Source organism: Ciona intestinalis, chromosome 9 (assembly GCF_000224145.3).
Source record: "Ciona intestinalis chromosome 9, KH, whole genome shotgun sequence".
In the NCBI taxonomy this organism is placed as follows: domain Eukaryota; kingdom Metazoa; phylum Chordata; class Ascidiacea; order Phlebobranchia; family Cionidae; genus Ciona; species Ciona intestinalis.
In genome coordinates, this window is record NC_020174.2 from 5,586,140 (window position 1) to 5,604,106 (window position 17,967).

The window sequence follows — 17,967 nt, forward strand, 5'->3', positions numbered from 1 at the left end:
TTTGCACTGCCTATTTTTTAAATGTGACCTCACGACTTCTTTTTTCCCCTTTAGATGACTAAGTATTTTGACCTCTAAGTAGTGAATAGGTTTTACAGCTTAACTATGAACGCCGTGGAAATTTATTACTTTTTTAATTGCACAACAATCGCTGATCAGTTTACTACTTCTGCATTATAAATGATGCCGCTAATAACGTCAAATCAAGCCTTCAATATGAAAACCGACAAATCCGCAAAAAAAGTATTAACATAACAGCAAGACGAGATTACAATTATGACACAATCTTCTACTCACGACGAAATTGATGTCAAAAAAATACTAAACTGGCGACGTTTTTCACGAGATTGGGAAAAGCCGTTTGCATTAAAACCCTTTGGACACCAAGTCGGCGGCAGGGCGTCAATTTTGTGCTATAATCCGTCAACAATATGCAAACCGTACGTGTCAAGGGAGTTATATTTTTACCACAATATGCCGACCTATTTGAAAGAATTTACCCCTGATTTCAGAGGTAATTGGTTCACTTAAAATCATGGCTTTTCATGTTTTGTAATATTTCAACATCGTGGTCTTATAACAGGCCGCTTTTGCATTTTGTGAAATAGGGTGGGGTGAGATGGGACAAATTTAGCACATAATATTTAAATATCCTGATCGTATTTTAAATAATTAACAACGTTCTGTGGAAGTCGTGAGAGTATAGTATTATACTTTTTTGAATGCTCTTTGTTTACTACTAAATGGGACGAGAAAATGGAGATAAAAGCTGCCCCATCTTTCCCCACTCTACTATACTATTAGCCATTGATTTTTAGGTACCGTCAACGTGACGTTTATAGAAGAGGTCGATAATTCTCCGGCAACCATCTACGCACACCCAAAGTCACACATCAAACCTCGCTCCCATGCAATGAAACCGTTAATTGAGGATCCAAAACCTCACTCTAAGCGATGTGTAAAAGATTATGGGAAAACGCACGTAATGTAAGTTACGGAGTATCTATTATTTTCACCTGTAAGTGTAAGCTGTACATTCTGACTCTTTTTTGAATTGGATATATAGTTGGGTAGTGGAAGATGGGACACCTTTAGCACATAATATCCAAATATTCTGATCATGTTTTAAACAATTAACAACGGTCTATGGGTGTCGTGAGCATACGGTTTTATAATTCTTTGAATGATTTTGTTTAATACCAAATACGACGGGAAAAAAAAAACGGGAAATAATGAAAAGGTGTCCCATCTTTCCCACCCTACTTATATAGTAATGATGCCATTTTAGGCGACAGGCTATTTATCTCTTGTACACTGTTTGTTTTGTTGTTATTTTGTTATAAGTATCTTCCAACTTCATAAGAACTATACATCAGGGCAATGTAGATTCACAGCAGATCCCATCGCATGTTAAGCTCAATTTTGTATTTAGCTTTCCTACAAATTTGGTGATATCTGCTTTGCGGGAAAATAGCTCTGACATCATTTCTGATGACATGGACATGCTGACGTATGGTTTCGGTGCAAACATGTCGATTCGAAGTCACACAAGCGGAAATAGGAACGAAATGGAAGGAGAGAGTATGGGATTGCAAAACCCATGGAACACCAAGGTTATGGTGGACGCGTTAACCAAATTACGATCAAAGAATACTGTGAGTATCAGCAAATGTTTGTATTAATTCTCATTATTGTTCTTAACATGTCGTTCTATATACGAGCTACGAACGAAGTCGGTTGCCTGCAGGCAGTTAGTGTAGATTTACCTGAATTTGCCTTTACATATAGCTAGGCTGTATTGAATGAAAACGTTTTTTAAGTAAGGTTTTACTCAGACACACCTGATTAATCATTTATAAAATACCTTGGTTTTACGAAAAATACAGGTTAATGCGCAGTGGCAAACATTAGTTTAGCTTTAAAACCTAGAAATAAAAGTTTTGACACATACCCATTTTAAAACAGGAAGACAAGAAGAAGTTCCACACAAAAACAAAGAGGTTTATTCTGTTAGAAAACGTAACGTCTCCATACAAGCGACCATGTGTGCTGGACCTGAAAATAGGAACAAGGGTTCGTCAAGATGCTTCGGCCGCCAAATTAGCTCGTCATGCTACAGCTATCGATTTTGGAGCTAGGTTGAGTGGAATGCAGGTACAGTACATACTGTAGAAGACTTTGGTCAATTAAGTTAGATACCCTGTGTATTAATACCGTTCACAAAACGTACTGTGGAGTAAGAAAGACACCGTTAGTACTTAATATCCGCACAGGATATGGTTTCATATAATTATGTAAATCATTGTGGTTTTACTTTATGGAATAATAAAAGAGAATGAAAACATGGACCGCCTTCTCCCAAACTGATATATGTGTTTTATTTTATCTTAACGAGTAATTACTTGTTTCATTTATAGTCTGCATAGTAAACTCTACTTTAAAGTTGATCGAAATTACCTTTATTATAGATTTATAGTCCGCTTCGAAACGAGTTCGCTTACTTGAACAAATATTACGGTCATAACCTTACCGTGGAAGGTTTTAAACGAAAGTTTGTCGACTTTTTCTCCAGAGGAGCAGTCTCTAGTTTCAGGTAATGCATGGCGATTACTATACGATTCTGAGTAATGTAGACACAGATATTGATACCTTTTAACGAGACTTCAATGTAAATCTGTCTTTAAAATCCTTCCCATACAGCGTATATATTACTGTGGTAAAAAATGAATACATCAGTTAGCATATAATACTCTATAAGTTCTGATTCTGATCGTTCTGATCGAACTATTACCAATGTTCTTTTAGAGTCGTGGGGATAGGATTATATATTTCTGTAAATATTCTTGTTTACTGGCAAAAAGGACGGAAAAAGAGAATGGAAACATGGACCATCTTACTCCAAACTTATATAAAATTTTACTATGAGAAAATTTACGCAATTATGGATTACTTCGGTATATTAATTTCACAGTTAAATGCAATATTTCAGGGATGATTCCATGACAGCAGAAGACCAGCAACTGCTGTTTCCAAGCAGTTCATATCACAGCCTTGTGGACAGGCGGTTAGTGCGATGCACGATTTCAAAACTAGAGCGCTTGAGAGAAGCAATATCCAAGATTGGGAATCATCGCTTTTATTCCTGCTCCGTGTTGTTGATATACGAGGGGCAGTTGGAGACTGAAGACGAGTCGCAAACAAAATGTGCGAAAATTATCGCCTCGGGAGATTCAAACAGCAAAACCGCGGGCGCTGACACCTTTAAAAGAAGAGAAAGACCGAAAAGTGTTCATTTGCACTCTGTGTATGATACGGAAGTCCAGCAGCATGACACAGATTCAAACAGTTGCAATACGTCGGCAAATACAGTCCAAAACAGTGGATGCGATCGTCAGAAAAAGCATTCACCGAAACGATATCGTCGCACAAACTCTTGTAGTTCACTGTCGAAATGCTTTCCCGGTTCCAACTCCAGCACACCGTCCAGTTCACCTGCTGACTGTCCTCCGTCGGTCGATGTTCGTCTCATTGATTTCGCGCATTATTGCTTTCACGACCACGTGGTACACCCTGGTCCCGACGGAGGTTTTCTGTTTGGTATTGACAACGTCATCGCTCTGCTTGGTGACATGTTGACGTCATAAATTACAATTTAACACCAAACACGGCCCTGTTGTCAGGAGTCATAAGATGTTCAATAGTGCAGTTAGACCACCATGGTACCCTGTGAAATACTAAGTATTGATATGCCTTATTCATTCCACAATATGGGCATATCATAACATGTTTTCATTCCCTTCGTTTTTATTTTTGCAACCCGTAAAGTTGTTGATCTGAAGATCTCTTTTTTCTTTATCATGTCAAATGCAGTTTATTGTAAGTATTGCATTCGTTGGACTATCGTTGTTTTAAGTTACTTGTTGTATTTGCTTTCAAGCTGCTTTAAATGTACATTGCGATCTGTTTAATTCCATATTTCTTGTTGCAAAATCAACAGCGTGTTGACTCGTCCCGCCCTATATTTTCCTTTTCCATTTCATGACTTTTATAAATTCCACTTTAAGTGTTGCTTGCTTATCGTTGTACATTCAACAAAGAAATTCAGAAGATATGTTTGTGTATGTATACATATTAATAGAGCACGACGTTAGTTGTTAATTTGAGAAAGAAAGTACCGTTGACCGCTGTCCATCACAGCGGCCGGACATGTAGCCTACATGGCAGTCACACTAGATTCCATACAGACATCATACCAACTAAAACATACATTTACAAGCACATCTATAAGTTTATTATCTTCGTATGGTTTGGTGGGTAAGTAAATATTCCAAAGACACACCCTTTTATGAGTATTATCGCTAAAAGTTGTCATACCTTACAAACGACCGTGCGTACCTCGTGTTTTGTGAGGGTTGGCGCGACTACCCAAAATGCAATTTTAATCACGTGGTAACGCCGCCATTTTTTCTCGCCCAATTCTTTCTTTGATTTCCGCTGGCTGTGAACGTTGCTTTAGATTTGTGCAGCCAATTTGTGTAAGAAGAAACAAGTTTCCACAGGCTGTTTTCTTGTAGATGGCCGCCGTGACCGCTAATGCATCTGGAGACGCACAAATTGACAATATTTCTGCTGGAGTCGACACTACAAACGCACAGGTTCGCTTTTTTACGTTGGTAAACTTGTTGTAGCTTTGTATTATGACCTCTAGTTCCCAATGTCATAGTATTACTTTATTTTTGCTTCTGTTATTGATAAAACGTTAAATGTATGTTTCCATGGGCGATTTTTAATTATTTATCACTAGTTATTTTTTGCGTAACCTTTTTATATGCTAAATGTTGCAGTTAATGGTTTGAAATGAATGGGTAATTTTAAATTGTATTTTTTTCTATAAAAATGCTTAATTGTGATCGATGTCCACCACTGATTTATAAATCACTTGTAAAAGGTTGTGTTTACTTTGTGTGCAATGCAGATATTTATATATAGACCACTGTTTCTGCATAATTGATACACTTTATGGTTTTGTAACTGGTTTTAGCTGTATTGACTTATTTTCTATGTATGCTACATAGTCTGTTAATATATATCATGCCTTTTTACTTTGCACAATTTCTGAAAATATTGCCATTAGTCTAAGTTGTTAAATATAATATAACCAAACCAGATTTGTTTTGTATCTTTCAAAATAATCGTTTTAATTCATAGTAAAGTTATTTTAAATCAAATTTGTGTGGTAAATTAAATGCAGTTTTCTAAAAAGTTGTTTTCGTAACAATTATGTTGAAATGTCTATTAAATTGCTTCTGTCAGNCATATATGTAACCTTTACCTTTATCTGAAGGTCTTTTGCGCATTAATATAAGTTTATACCAGAAAAAAGTAGACTGTTATGCAAAAAAGCTACTGAATAAGTTTTGTTGTAACTTGTAACCACAAACGGCTCTTTTTTTGTGAAAATGCCACCGAATTTTTGCTCTGCGAATTAAAACTAAATGTTACAAACTATCAGTTATATTTACCAGCGGTGATGATAATACCTGGACGTGATTTATAATGATGCATGTTGTATTCATACTGTCTGAGCTGGTTTCTTAATGGTCACATTTTTTAGGGGATTCTATTAGCACCAGATGCTGTAGCAGGTCTGACATAATGTTTATTGTTTAATCCAAGCAGCTTACAGAAGCCAAGGACAATCACTCCACTAATTCCCCTGGGCCTATGGGAGACGCCCCTAACAAGAGACCCTTAGAAGATGGTGGTAAGCCATAAACAATTTATAAGCTATGATTCGTAACTAGGATAGCATTTTATTTATTTATTTCTCCATGGAGCTTTTTCAGTAAAATTTCATTTAATACTATAAACCACATAAATCTGTGCATCCACTATGAACCATGCCTTTATTCAGTAAAATGTCAGTTATTCCCATAAACCACACAAATATGTGCACCAGTATTTCTGTCCTGTTCCATGTAAATTCACAGGATTAAAGTGAGTGTCATGCAGTAGGGAGTCTGTATTTGGGAGCCTGCTTACATTTTTCACAGAAATGCAAAATACATTCCTGAAAAATCGACTTACTCTACATTCTTTTAAATATAAAAACATAGTACAGAAAGAAACCATGTACCATATTTTTTCTATTTTGCTTCTCTATTTGTAAACACCTCTATTACTATATTGTTTGCGTTGATGAGATTCTTTGGCATTTTTTGAATAAAGCCTTATGCTGATGATGAGTGTTGCCCGATACAGGATGTACGCCACGCACTCAGGAAATCTCATATTAGCCTCTCCCACTCTATCATACTAAACTGCTTTATATTTGCCTGGACGGCTGTTAATAGTGTGAACCTACCATAGGTTAACGGCAGCTTCTTTGTTCTTTGTCCTTCTGGTTTTGTTGAGTTGTGTATTAAAAGTTTAGCTTTAATGTATTATGATGTAATTGTATTTAGAGGTCTTGTGCATTAGGGTTTGAATTTAAACTTTGTCATTTTTAGAAGAACCTGGCCCAAAGAAACTAGCTACTCCTCAGACGTCTGCTGCAAACAGTAAGTCAATTTTATTAGTTAAGATTGGAGATGTGTTTCTGTTAAAATCCAAAGGACACTTGTTACGGAGTTATAACAATATTGGCCTGGTAAAAATGGCAAGAATTCCTAGTGGTATATTAATAAAGTTGTATAATTGAAAGATAAGAATATTATTTATTAACAGGTGAACAAATAGAATTCGATAACCTTGGAATGCAACAAAATCCGTAAGTTATTTGTGTTTGTTCTTACGACCTCACTTGAGCAAATAAGCTGTGATGAAGTTTAATGACCTTGACATTCCTGATAGTTTTGTATTCATACCCTGAGCTTTTACTACACATAAATTAAATGAGCTGTGGAAGAAAATAATGTAATAAATTTTTTTTTTTGTTCACAGAGATATAATGTCAGATACGATCAGATTGCCAGATGATCTTGTGGGATTAAGTAAGTTTAGCTTTCAGTTTCCTTTTGAGTTTTATCCAATCACTTACGAAGTTGCGAACGTGTTAACTTTTTAAGCAAGCGGGCACGAGGTGTATGAATCAGAACACCCATGTTATAAGCGACTCTTGGTACCCCACTACGTGAGGATAAGTAAGTTTCATTTACATTCAATGTATTCTCTTTCAGTTATTGGTAGGGGAGGGGAAAACATAATGCGAATGCAACGTGAAACTGGATGTAGGATTCAAATCACGCAAAGTATTCCGGGCACCAAAGAAAGACCATGCACACTGTCGGGCACTCAAGAACAAATAGAGTAAGACTTTCTCAATTGCTTTTGACAAATACATTACAAAGCCACATGATGCTTTTTTAGATAACACAGTGTTAAACAATGATGACCTTTTATCTATCACCCATTTACTGATGGCGTATATATGGCTGCTTAATACTTTTAATTATATAAAATAACCTGTTTTTAATAGTATATGTATTTTCACAGAGTGTGCAGAAATATGTTGAATGAAATAATCTCCCGTTCACAAGCGGGCACACTGGGCAGCAACTTTAATCTTTCACAAGGTGGCTTGGGGGGTATGGGGGACGGAGGAATGGAGAAATCTATCGAGATCGCTGTCCCACCCGACAAGTGTGGTCTTATAATTGGAAAAGGTGGAGAAACAATTAAAATGGTAAGTTTATGTTTTTGTACACAGAGAGTAAGAAAAATATCAGAATTTTGCGAAATTTAGTTGTAAAATGTATGTTTTAAATTTTAATTTGTTTTACTTTAACAGTTGCAGCAAAGTTTGGGGGTTAAGATGTTGCTGATTCAGGATTCTACTGATAACATCGGTCAGAGCAAACCACTGAGGATAACTGGTCCACAACTTAATGTTGATGTATGTGTATGCATGTGAATAGCTTTGACTTAACCGTCTATTACTAGGTTTTCTTACTTTTAGTAGGAGATATAAGTATTATACTTTTAGTTTAATTGCTAGATCCCACCCCCTCCCCTTGCATGTTGCATGTATTTGTTGAAATAATGTCTAAGTGATGAAACTGTAACTTGCCAGTTCTGCTTCTGAAATTTATTGATGCTACAAGTTACATAATACTGACAGACATTTTACCAACAATAGTGCTTAATGTCCATGTAACCTAATGTTCTATTGCACATGGATAATAATGCAAACATATTACTTTACATTTGGCTTAACCAATATGATGGGTTCAAGTTCCATGAAATGCTTAAAATCATCTGTCTAAATTTAATGACTTCACGGACAAACTTTCTATTGGCCAATTCCAGTTTCATTAAAAGTAATTTCCGTAACAGAATGCAGTGAGTGCAGTTCACCAGATGATGGCAAACCGTGACCAACAGATTGCTCAGCAGAAGATGGAGAGAGATGGAGGCGGCGGTGGTGGACAAGGGGGCATGGATGTAAATAAAACCGTACAGGCTTAATTAGAACTCTATAAAACTAAACTATGATGTTTTCCTGTGGTTAAGATGGTTTTCCAGCCTGTGAAGAGAACTTACTATACCGACTGAGTTTTTATTGCTACATATCTATTCTGTTTAAGTTTAATGGATTTAGTTTCATCATTTCCCTTTATACAGCCCAATATGTTTGGAGATGATGTGAACAAAACCATCATCCCAGTTCCCAAAGCTGCCGTTGGAGTAGTGATTGGGAAAGGCGGGGACATGATCAACCAAATCCAAAACGTCACTGGAACCAGAGTTCAGTTCAAACCAGGTCAATAACTTAATTCTGCGAGGTTTTGGACTGTTATAATGAAGCCACATGATGTGTAACAAAACATAGCAACAGCATTGATGACCACAAGTCTATCACCCATATAACTGATGGCGCATTTTCCTAATCCATTTGTTTTGAACTCCTAGTTAATTATTTGTAAACAAAGTTATTTTCTCACAGAGGATCCTACTTTACCTGAACGTATGTGCAGCGTGATGGGACCAAAGGAAGGAGTAGATGCTGCTATTAGAAGGATCCATGAGATTATACAGAACGTACAAGAACGTGATGGTAAATAATAATGAATATATTTGTGTAGCTATCATGATGAAACTGTAACATGCCAGTTCTGCTTCTGACTTCACTGATGCAGCAAGTTACAAATATTCTGATTTACGATTTACCCAAATCCTCACCCATGTATAAATGATGTTCATAGCCACTGAACCCTTTAAATACACCTCATACTTCTATAGCAGGTAACAGAGGAGGCAGTGGTGGTGGAGGAGGTGGCAGTGGGGGAGGTCATCCTGGTGGAATGGGAGGATTTGGCCAGTGGGAAGGACCAAACATGGGTCGGGGTGGTAGAGGCATGGGAATGGCATCTGAGGAACACTTGGTGCCTGCTAATAAAACTGGACTGGTAATTGGAAAAGGTAAGAACTCCATCTTTTCCTGTTTTTTTCGAAATTTCGTTGCTTTGTTTTTTTTCTCATTTTTTAATGTTTTTTTTACAATGCTTTTTTTCCAGGTGGAGACACCATTAAACAAATCAACATGCAGTCTGGTGCACATGCTGAGATACAGAGAAATCCTCCACCTGGTTCAGATCTCAATTACAAAACTTTCATCATCAAAGGTGAGTCTTAACCTTACCCATATCATTACCAATAATAACACACAGGCATATGTTACATTAAGGCTGCATTGTAAGACATGTCACCCCAACTTTTGAAACCTGGGTGACCTGTTTTAGCGCTTCAGTTTTAAATCAAAACACCTTTACTCTGTTGTCTTTATAAATTATTAGGGCCAATGTATTCTCCATATTCGATGAAGCTCCCTATGTTTTAAAATACCAAGTGGGAACTGCATTTTAGCAATGTCACCCCAGATGTAATCGAAAATTGAAACAAACTTCTCCACCCAGGCACTCCTGAACAAATTAAAATGGCGCGCCAGTTGATCCAGGAGAAAGTTGACGCTGGTCCAGGTGGTTCGAGCAATGGACAGATGCACGGTGGACACATGGGAGGCCAACCACCTATGAGTAACTTTGGTCCACCACCACACCAGGTAAATGCTGACTTCTTGTTTTTCATGAAATTCACCACTTACACTTATCACTAACATATTTCCGCAGGAAACTAAACCTACATGGCAATTTGCTCATTTTTTAGGGCAGTTTCATATTAATTATGTATTTTTTTAAAAACACCTCAATTATGTGCGGTGTCTGTTTCATTTAACACCTTTTTCTCTTTTGTTGTAAATAACTTTGCAACAATAACATAGCCACATTTTCATATTAATTTATTCAAGTTTTTAACTAAAGATCCTCTTACAGCAGGGAGGGTATGGTGGTCTCCCACCAGCAGCAGGATATGGACATCCAAGCCATAACCCATTGCAGGGGCCACCTCAGGCTCCCCAAGCACCACAGTCATACCAGCAACCATGGGGTAATCAATTTCAGCAATGGAATTCACCAACTGTGTCCGCTCCACAGCAAAACGGTGCTGATCCAAGTAAGTAAATGGTCACTTTAGTAAATTTTAAAAGTTAGCTATGATGATATCCTGTGGTTAAGATGGTTTTTCCAGCCAATGAAGACAATTTCTTAATTTACTGAGCTAACTATATTATTTTATACAAAAATCCTATCAGAAGCTGGATATTAAAATAACCCTTTATTTCAGCGAAACCTGTGGCTGATTCTAGCAATGCTGCAGCTTGGCAGACGTACCTTCAAATGTATGGAGCACAAGCACAAGCATACCAACAACCTGCTGCTGCTGCTGCAGGTAAATGACATTCATTTGCATCACAATGTTAATAACTTAACCAATGATGAAACCGTAACTTGCCAGTTCTGCTTCTGAACACATTGATGTTACACGTTACAAATTTCTGACACTGTTGTTATAGTTCTTGTGCTTTCAGCAAATTCTTGTCACATATAATAACACTCAATAATCCACAGTTTCCGCTGCACCTGCTTCACAACCAGATTATTCCAAACAATGGGATGAATACTTGAAACAGAATGGTAAGCACTAATTATATCTGTTGTTTCTGTGTATTATAAGCGTGGAAGGATCTTCTAGCCATTGTTACTTTTTCTGCTGCGCAAACTGTGTCCTGCAACAGTGTCTCTGTCTTTAGCACAGTGGATACAAGTTGCAAGGCTTGACACTGCTATCGCTGTCGGCATATGTGTCTTTGGCAAATCACTTAACATCAAATTAGATGATGTCGTATTGATGACAAACGAAACAGCATTTAACATCACCAAACAAACATTTTCCAGTAGATATGTTTCACATTTGTAATGTCTACAGTTCACTTCGTATAAAGTGAAAGTGTCTACACACATCTTATCAATTGCATATTTCAGCTGCGGCAGTTGCAGAACAACGTCAACAACTTACTTTGGCCGCTCCAGCCGCTGCTGCTGCCATTCAACAACAACAGGTAGCTGCTCCAGCTGCTGCTGCACCGGCTGCCTCTGCTGCTGTTCAACCAGCTACCACTCAGGTAAATTACCCCTCGTATGTGGCATGTATTTGTTAAAATAATGTCTAAGTGATGAAACTGTAACTTGCCAGTTCTGCTTCTGAATTTTCTTGATGCTACAAGTTACTTAATACTGACAGACTTCCATTTACACTAATCCCTATTTACCATTAACCCACCAAATACAAAATATCAGCTCTGATTTTTCTTAACAGGCGGCTGACTATTCTGCAGCATGGGCCGAGTATTACAGACAATACTACGCCATGCACGGACAAGCAGGTTATGCGGCTGCTGCTGCCGCTGCTGGACAAGCCCCAGCCCCAACGTAAACATTTCCAGTATCACTGATCACCATTGTAAATATCCAAGGTAAGAGATTATACCAGCTGTCATTATTTTATTGGGAAAAGTTTCATTTCGTTTTCAATCCCTACATGCTTGTACTCTCAGTCAGTTTGATATTCGTAACGAGTCAATGAATTGTTGCCAGTGCATTCTGCTTTGTAACTATTTCTGTATTTGGAGTTTATGACAGATGTTGATATTAAGTGTCCGAAATACATGATTTATTCAATGTTTAAGTGTATATACATTGATATTTATATTGTTTATTTAACAATTCATAAAGTGCCTATAAATTGGTGTAAATATTGTTTATTTAACAACAAGTGTCTGTAAATTGGTATTTAAATGCAATGTAAAGTTATATAATCTTTTACAAGTATTCGTATTTATCAAACCATTCACCGAATAATTTTCATTGGTAATATTTATCTGCCTTATCAACTCGTATGCCCTAAGTATGTCTCTGTTCTCACCCATTTATATAACATGTAGTATTGTAAGTGTAATGTATATTATACTGGTTTAAAAAAGGTGTTGGTTGTTTTACAAAGTGGGTACAGCAAAAACTTTTATCTGTTATAGTAATATATATTATATAATAATGTAAATCACCAAAAAAGTAACACTTTGTATAATAAGCATCATGTTGAATGTAAGTTGTAAATATATTAATATACTGCCTCTGTTGATTTGTAATAATTTGTTAACAGTAATGATGTTGTAATTCTCATTTAATGATATCCCGATGATTAATTAACGTTCATGTACAATTAGTACAAAGTATCTTGTGTAGTGTTTTGATTTCAAATTGTCAGCGATAAACTTGTTATTTCGCGCAATTCAAATCTTCTTTTACTCTGGTGGAAACTTAAACATTTGCTGGATTTGTATATTGTGTTCCTGTTTACCGATGTGTCAATCTTACTTCGTCGTTGCTTCTATGTTGAACAATGTTGTGTCGCGTTTAAACTTGATCTAACTTGTCTTTTTGTATGCCCAGATGCAGGCCCAGAAGATCCCTCCTATGTACATAGTCTCTACTTTTGCACATAACTTCTTCCCGTCCGATGCTTTTTCACATCCCTTGTAGAGCAGCAATGTTTTACCCCCACACGGTGGCGTGCCAACCCAACCATCTCATACTCCTTGCAGCACAATCGTGCCAAACCATAGCAATCCCTAGGTGGTTGCATTCTCCATTTCAGAGCACCCGTGCCCGGTGCATAAGCCGCTAGCTTTGGCAAAGACAATAGACATTAATTTGCATGCTTTGCGCAATCTTAAGCGCAACCATGGGTTCCGCATCTTATGTGTGGAGGGTTCAGCCCAAACCTTGCCATACAAAGTTGATGGTCCCTTACGATGTTACTAGCAACAAACTTTTTATAGTTGTTGACCACTGCACACCTAGGGTTGTTGATATGTTAGCAATAACACAGAGTGCACAACAAACATACGCAAATTATCTTAAGTTCACACCATGTACATTGATGCAAGTAACAGATATCCATTGTACAGTTGTTTGTGTTTTTCGGAATATGTGTGTACGTGTGTTTTGAGTGTTAAAGTATTGTCATCGCCTTGAAATCGGTTAAGAGTATTTTACCCCTAGGTGCAAAAGTAGATTGCGTTTATGTGCGTCGCCCTCTCTGCGAAAACCACTGTCAAATCGAATCTCATTTCAGCGGCTTTAGTTCACATTTTAAACTCGTCGTCGTCGTAGCGTTAACTTCATTCAAATCGACCAATTAAATTTTTTCTTTCATAACGATGCTTTTTATTGCTATATCCTCATTCAGTTTATCGCAACCGTTTCATTGCAATTCTACCCGATGCTTTACTTCGCCCATGTTTTTAGCAGCAGATGCACTTGAGCAACTAATTGTAATACGAACCCTTGAAGCGATTTCTTGTCAATGTTTTTTGAAGGTGTGAGACAAAAATGTTAAGTATTTTGTATGAACTGCGCTGCTACTTCTGAATAATTAAACGCACATATTTTATCATGTTGAACCCACACGTTTTTGCTTATGGTTTTGAGAGCGACGTACCTGTAACATACATTCGAAAATGTCTTGTGTTTATCTGTAATGTATATATTACATATTTACTTTTATCATAAATCTAACCTAAATCAATATTTTTGATTTCTAACAATATTTTCAGTTAGTGGTATGCCCTAAACTTGCTTATAACGACATGTCTTATTGTGTGTGCCTTGTGTGCTTTGTCCTTGTTTGCATTAGATCTGATGATATCGTCTACAACTGAAGTTACATCCCCATAACTTTGTGGTGCGCCCAGCATTGGGCTTTGTACATATTGTGGTGAACTTTCATTCCTTCAACTCGGCAGGTATCCTGTCAACACTTCGTAAAACTAACTCGCTTAATTTCTAATTTAAAATGTTAATATTAAGTTACTTGCACCTGTGTTAACCACCTGTTGCCCCAACCCTTCTGCGTAATCACACATCGGCAGTTCACATCCAGCTCAAACCGGTTCTCCCAATTAGAGAATTCAAAAAAATTTAAAAGGCTCTTGCTGGCAGTCTTATATGATCCAGTGCTTCTACCTTTGCGTGCGTTTTACAAGTTAGCATCGCCGCCGCGTTTTTATTTTGACCTTCCTTTTTTATTAACTGACAAACATTCATCACGTAGTTTCGATATTTTTTAACAAATTGTCGATTACCCGCATTTTGTAGTTGCATTAAGTTATCGGTGTTTCAGTTCATAGCGCCAATTTTCAATCATCGTAAACTGTGTTCAGTTGTGTCGCAAAGTTATGCAAGCGAGTCACCTCCAAACGTTAATTTGTCGTAAACTTTTCTACCCGCCATGAATAATTCATTGATGATCCTTGTTGTGTTTCTTAAACTTCCGTTTTACTTAGCGCCTAATGTACACATGATTGACGCGGATTAAGTTTTTTTTCTTTTCTTTGGTGGTCTTGTATTATCAGCAATGTGCCCTGTTTTTGCGCGTGTGTTTTGTTAAATTGATTCGAATTTGACGTTCGCCGCAGTTTTAACACGCATATCACTGTGACCGCTTCTGAAATTGATCCACCTTTAACTTTTTCGCTCGGTAATGTTGCTGTTATTCCGCCGGTTTTAGCCATTCGTTCTCACCGTTAAACGTGCGCAACTGTAATTTATTCCTCCAATGTCACTTTAAACTAACGTCGCGATGTATTGTGCAACTGCCAGCGCCAGCCTTCACATGGAACCGGTTTGAGCTGGTGTAAACTGCTGCCACGTTTTACAATTCACTTCAGCTTAGTGTTGTATTAGCCATTCTCAACTGTACTCATAGTTGCCAGTACTATTTGATTCAAGCACTACTAAATAAATGTGCCGGCTTGCGTTTAACCTGTTAACTCATTCATTTTGTGTACTTCCTAATCAATAGCATGCTTGTGTATCAAACCTTATCACCATGAGTGTTCATGTAGCTGACTGCCGCTCAATCACAGAAACTGATGTTAGTGTTAATATAGTCATCTGTTGGTACTATTCACTGGTTATTTCATTTCTGTACAAATTAAATGGAAAGCGCGTTTAATTTTAAATTAATGCTAATATTTCAAATGCTTATTAGTGTGTGCGTGTTTGTATCCGTTTCTTCCTAATTTTGTGGCTCTATAGTTACCTTTCAATAGTTTTGTGTCCTTGTACAAATACACCTGCTACATGCTATCTTGTGTATGTTTGGTCCTAGAGAGAAGATGTTTTTAATAAGTCAGTGATTTAGTGTTGGTAATGTAGTATGTAGTAGTTTTAAAGATTGGAATTCTGCTTAAATTATTTACAACTAAAAGGTGAGTAGCTTTTTGTCTGTTTAAATTTGGTGGAATATTTATTACAAGATACTTTACAGTTTCAGGACTTCCATGGTTGAGGAAATATCCCTCCGCATCAAAATTGTGGAGAAAAACCATCTGGGACACAGATCCGTAAACTGGCCAACTGTTTTTTGCTCCGTTGCTTGTGTTTGTATGTTTTATGTAGATGTAATAAAATCACGCAATCGTAGAGTCGATGTAACATGTTTGTCCTTTCGCTGGGGTGATTACAGTCGTTCTAGCACCGGTGCTCTGTGACATATGTAACTTTTGTAGGTAACTATCTCTTGAAGATTTTTTGTAATAGTGACTGAGACTGGGAAAACTAAATTTGTTCTCAGACTGGCACTGCAAAAATACTGCTTACACGAAAGGTTAACAAGTAATTTATTTGACATGATGGTTGCATATTAAATTATTTCGACTATTACATTAAAGACATTAAAGAGTAAAAGTGAGCAGGATAAAAGTTGCATATGAATTAATTATAACAATTGAAGAAATGGTTAATACTAAGTAAGTACAACACAGTTAGAGAACCAAATATTTATATTGTTTGATGTTTCTTATTGGCTGATAATCTAAAAAAGAAGTTTATTAATTGATGCATGTAATAAGATAATTTTACTTAGCATTTTTTTAAACTGCCGATAGTGTTTTTACCTGTGCAAGTGCAGAGCTTTCTTCAGTGATATCTCCAATAACACTAAAGTGATCAACTCCATTTAAAAACTTGTGTGTTACTTTGACACCACTGGATTTAAGCTCCTGAACAGAAGTTTGTTGTATAGATCAGAAAAGTTCTTAGAAAAGTGAAATACAATACTGAGCAAAGCACTTGTGAGTTCTTAGTAATGATTTGTACACAGCTGTGGTGTATATACTGTCAACCAAGTTTATCTACATTATGTTACGTATGTATAACCCTATCTAACCTCATTGGCAGTGACAGTTGTTACATCACAGACGTTAACTGTCATACACTGTAGCTAGCTTTACCACATGAGAATTTGGGGGAGTTTTTGCCTTTAGGCTGGCAATTTGGACCACTGGGTTGCAGCAACTAATGTTAAGGGTCTTGCCCAAAGACATATGGTAATAATGGTTAGCGTTATATCTGTATCCCATCCTTAATCCTGTGCCAAATAAATGATAAGAATCATAAATGTTTCTTAAGCTATAAAACTGTTAGTGGATTTAGATTTATGAATATTGAAATATAAGATACAGAACAGACTGTGTTCAAACATTCGCATACAGATTGCAAATTTCTTGCATTTACCTCCATAAAAGCATCATTCCAATGAAGAATTGTGGGTGCATCGTGTTGCGCAATAACCATCACCATTTCACAACCCCACTTGTTTACATTCTGTGCTAAGACTTTTAGGTTTTGGGGAAGTATTGGACTATTTTCACGCGCCTCTTCCCTAAAACCATTTGTTTCTGTTTTACTATACAGCACTTGTGATGCAAGAACCAGAAGAACTCGATTGTATATATATATATATATATAGACTAATACCACATCAGAACTATGTAACTTTGCATTTAATGGAATAGTATGCTAGTGTTAATATATGCAAACAATGAAACATACGTCGTCATTTGTAGAACCTTGTTATCTTCAGTCTCAAGCAAGTGTTCCAATTGGAAAACTCCACATACAAGAACGACTTTTCTAAGCGTTCTCTTTAAATAAGATGCAGTATCTGGATTGTAGCTTGACCAGTCAGTAGCTAGCAACATGGCACATTCATGCCCGCCACTTGAGTGACCAACCAGTGTTATCTTAGAAGCAAGGGGAAATATTTGTGCAAAGTAGGAAATTGCTTTTCTGCATTCATCAACCAAAGCAGTAATTTTAACTGCAAAAGAAAAAAATGATAAAATTTCAAACTAAAGTGTACATCAAGAATTGTTAGAACCATTCCTTTACTTGAACTGGACAAGCTAAAAGGGCATAATAAAATTGAGTGAATTAGTTGGTAAAATCAAGCTAAAACAAGGCTAACCTTTAGGAGCAAGATCCTTGCCTACTATGACACATATCTTCCCAGCTTTTGCAACAGGATAAGCAACCAAAGTGTGCAGGGCAGGACTGCAATTGTAAAAATTATTGGTATTAAAAACCATATTTCATTTTAGTATATACCATGATATAGTAGGCTAAGAAGTCCGGCGCCGTGGCGTAGTGGTTAGCGCGCCTGCCTGTAACCATTAGGTAATTGGTTCAAGGCTCGTCGCTGCTACCATTGTGGGCGTATGTGTCC

At 37.0% G+C, this 17,967-nt stretch overlaps 3 protein-coding genes and 2 non-coding genes across 12 annotated transcripts; 4 read left to right on the top strand and 1 right to left on the bottom strand.

The window, feature by feature from the left end:
* Positions 1-60: 60 nt before the first annotated feature.
* LOC100178434 (inositol hexakisphosphate kinase 3) lies at positions 61-4,111 on the top strand. Its single transcript, XM_002130365.4, has 6 exons — positions 61-514; positions 819-987; positions 1,433-1,655; positions 1,966-2,154; positions 2,469-2,593; positions 2,990-4,111. Exons 1-6 carry the CDS (start codon positions 277-279, stop codon positions 3,642-3,644), a joined length of 1,599 nt encoding a protein of 532 aa, XP_002130401.1. The 5' UTR covers positions 61-276; the 3' UTR covers positions 3,645-4,111.
* A 371-nt stretch (positions 4,112-4,482) lies between these two features.
* Positions 4,483-15,889, top strand: fuse (far upstream element-binding protein). Of its 7 annotated transcripts, none has more exons than XM_018813119.2 (20): positions 4,483-4,655; positions 5,680-5,764; positions 6,510-6,560; positions 6,727-6,769; positions 6,943-6,992; positions 7,179-7,308; positions 7,495-7,684; positions 7,790-7,894; positions 8,335-8,442; positions 8,623-8,761; positions 8,945-9,055; positions 9,241-9,420; positions 9,516-9,623; positions 9,915-10,060; positions 10,332-10,512; positions 10,684-10,788; positions 10,968-11,033; positions 11,382-11,521; positions 11,716-11,872; positions 15,730-15,889. In XM_018813119.2, the coding sequence occupies exons 1-19, from the start codon at positions 4,575-4,577 to the stop codon at positions 11,830-11,832; spliced, it is 2,136 nt and encodes a 711-aa protein (XP_018668664.1). In that variant the 5' UTR covers positions 4,483-4,574; the 3' UTR covers positions 11,833-11,872; positions 15,730-15,889.
* Positions 5,523-5,589, top strand: mir4185 (microRNA 4185). Its single transcript, NR_034583.1, has one exon. It is a non-coding gene; the product is annotated as a microRNA 4185 (primary transcript).
* LOC113474572 lies at positions 7,349-7,424 on the top strand. Its single transcript, XR_003396260.1, has one exon. It is a non-coding gene; the product is annotated as a small nucleolar RNA SNORD83 (small nucleolar RNA).
* Positions 15,824-17,862, bottom strand: LOC100186280 (kynurenine formamidase-like). Of its 2 annotated transcripts, none has more exons than XM_026835819.1 (5): positions 17,710-17,862; positions 17,295-17,562; positions 16,977-17,124; positions 16,358-16,462; positions 15,824-15,946 (listed from the first exon to the last, which is right to left on the bottom strand). In XM_026835819.1, the coding sequence occupies exons 1-5, from the start codon at positions 17,828-17,830 to the stop codon at positions 15,872-15,874; spliced, it is 717 nt and encodes a 238-aa protein (XP_026691620.1). In that variant the 5' UTR covers positions 17,831-17,862; the 3' UTR covers positions 15,824-15,871. The 2 variants fall into 2 exon arrangements, with proteins under 2 accessions (XP_026691620.1, XP_018668728.1); XM_018813183.2 differs by lacking the exon at positions 15,824-15,946 and adding an exon at positions 16,065-16,275 and having other exon boundaries at positions 17,710-17,858.
* Positions 17,863-17,967: the final 105 nt, after the last annotated feature.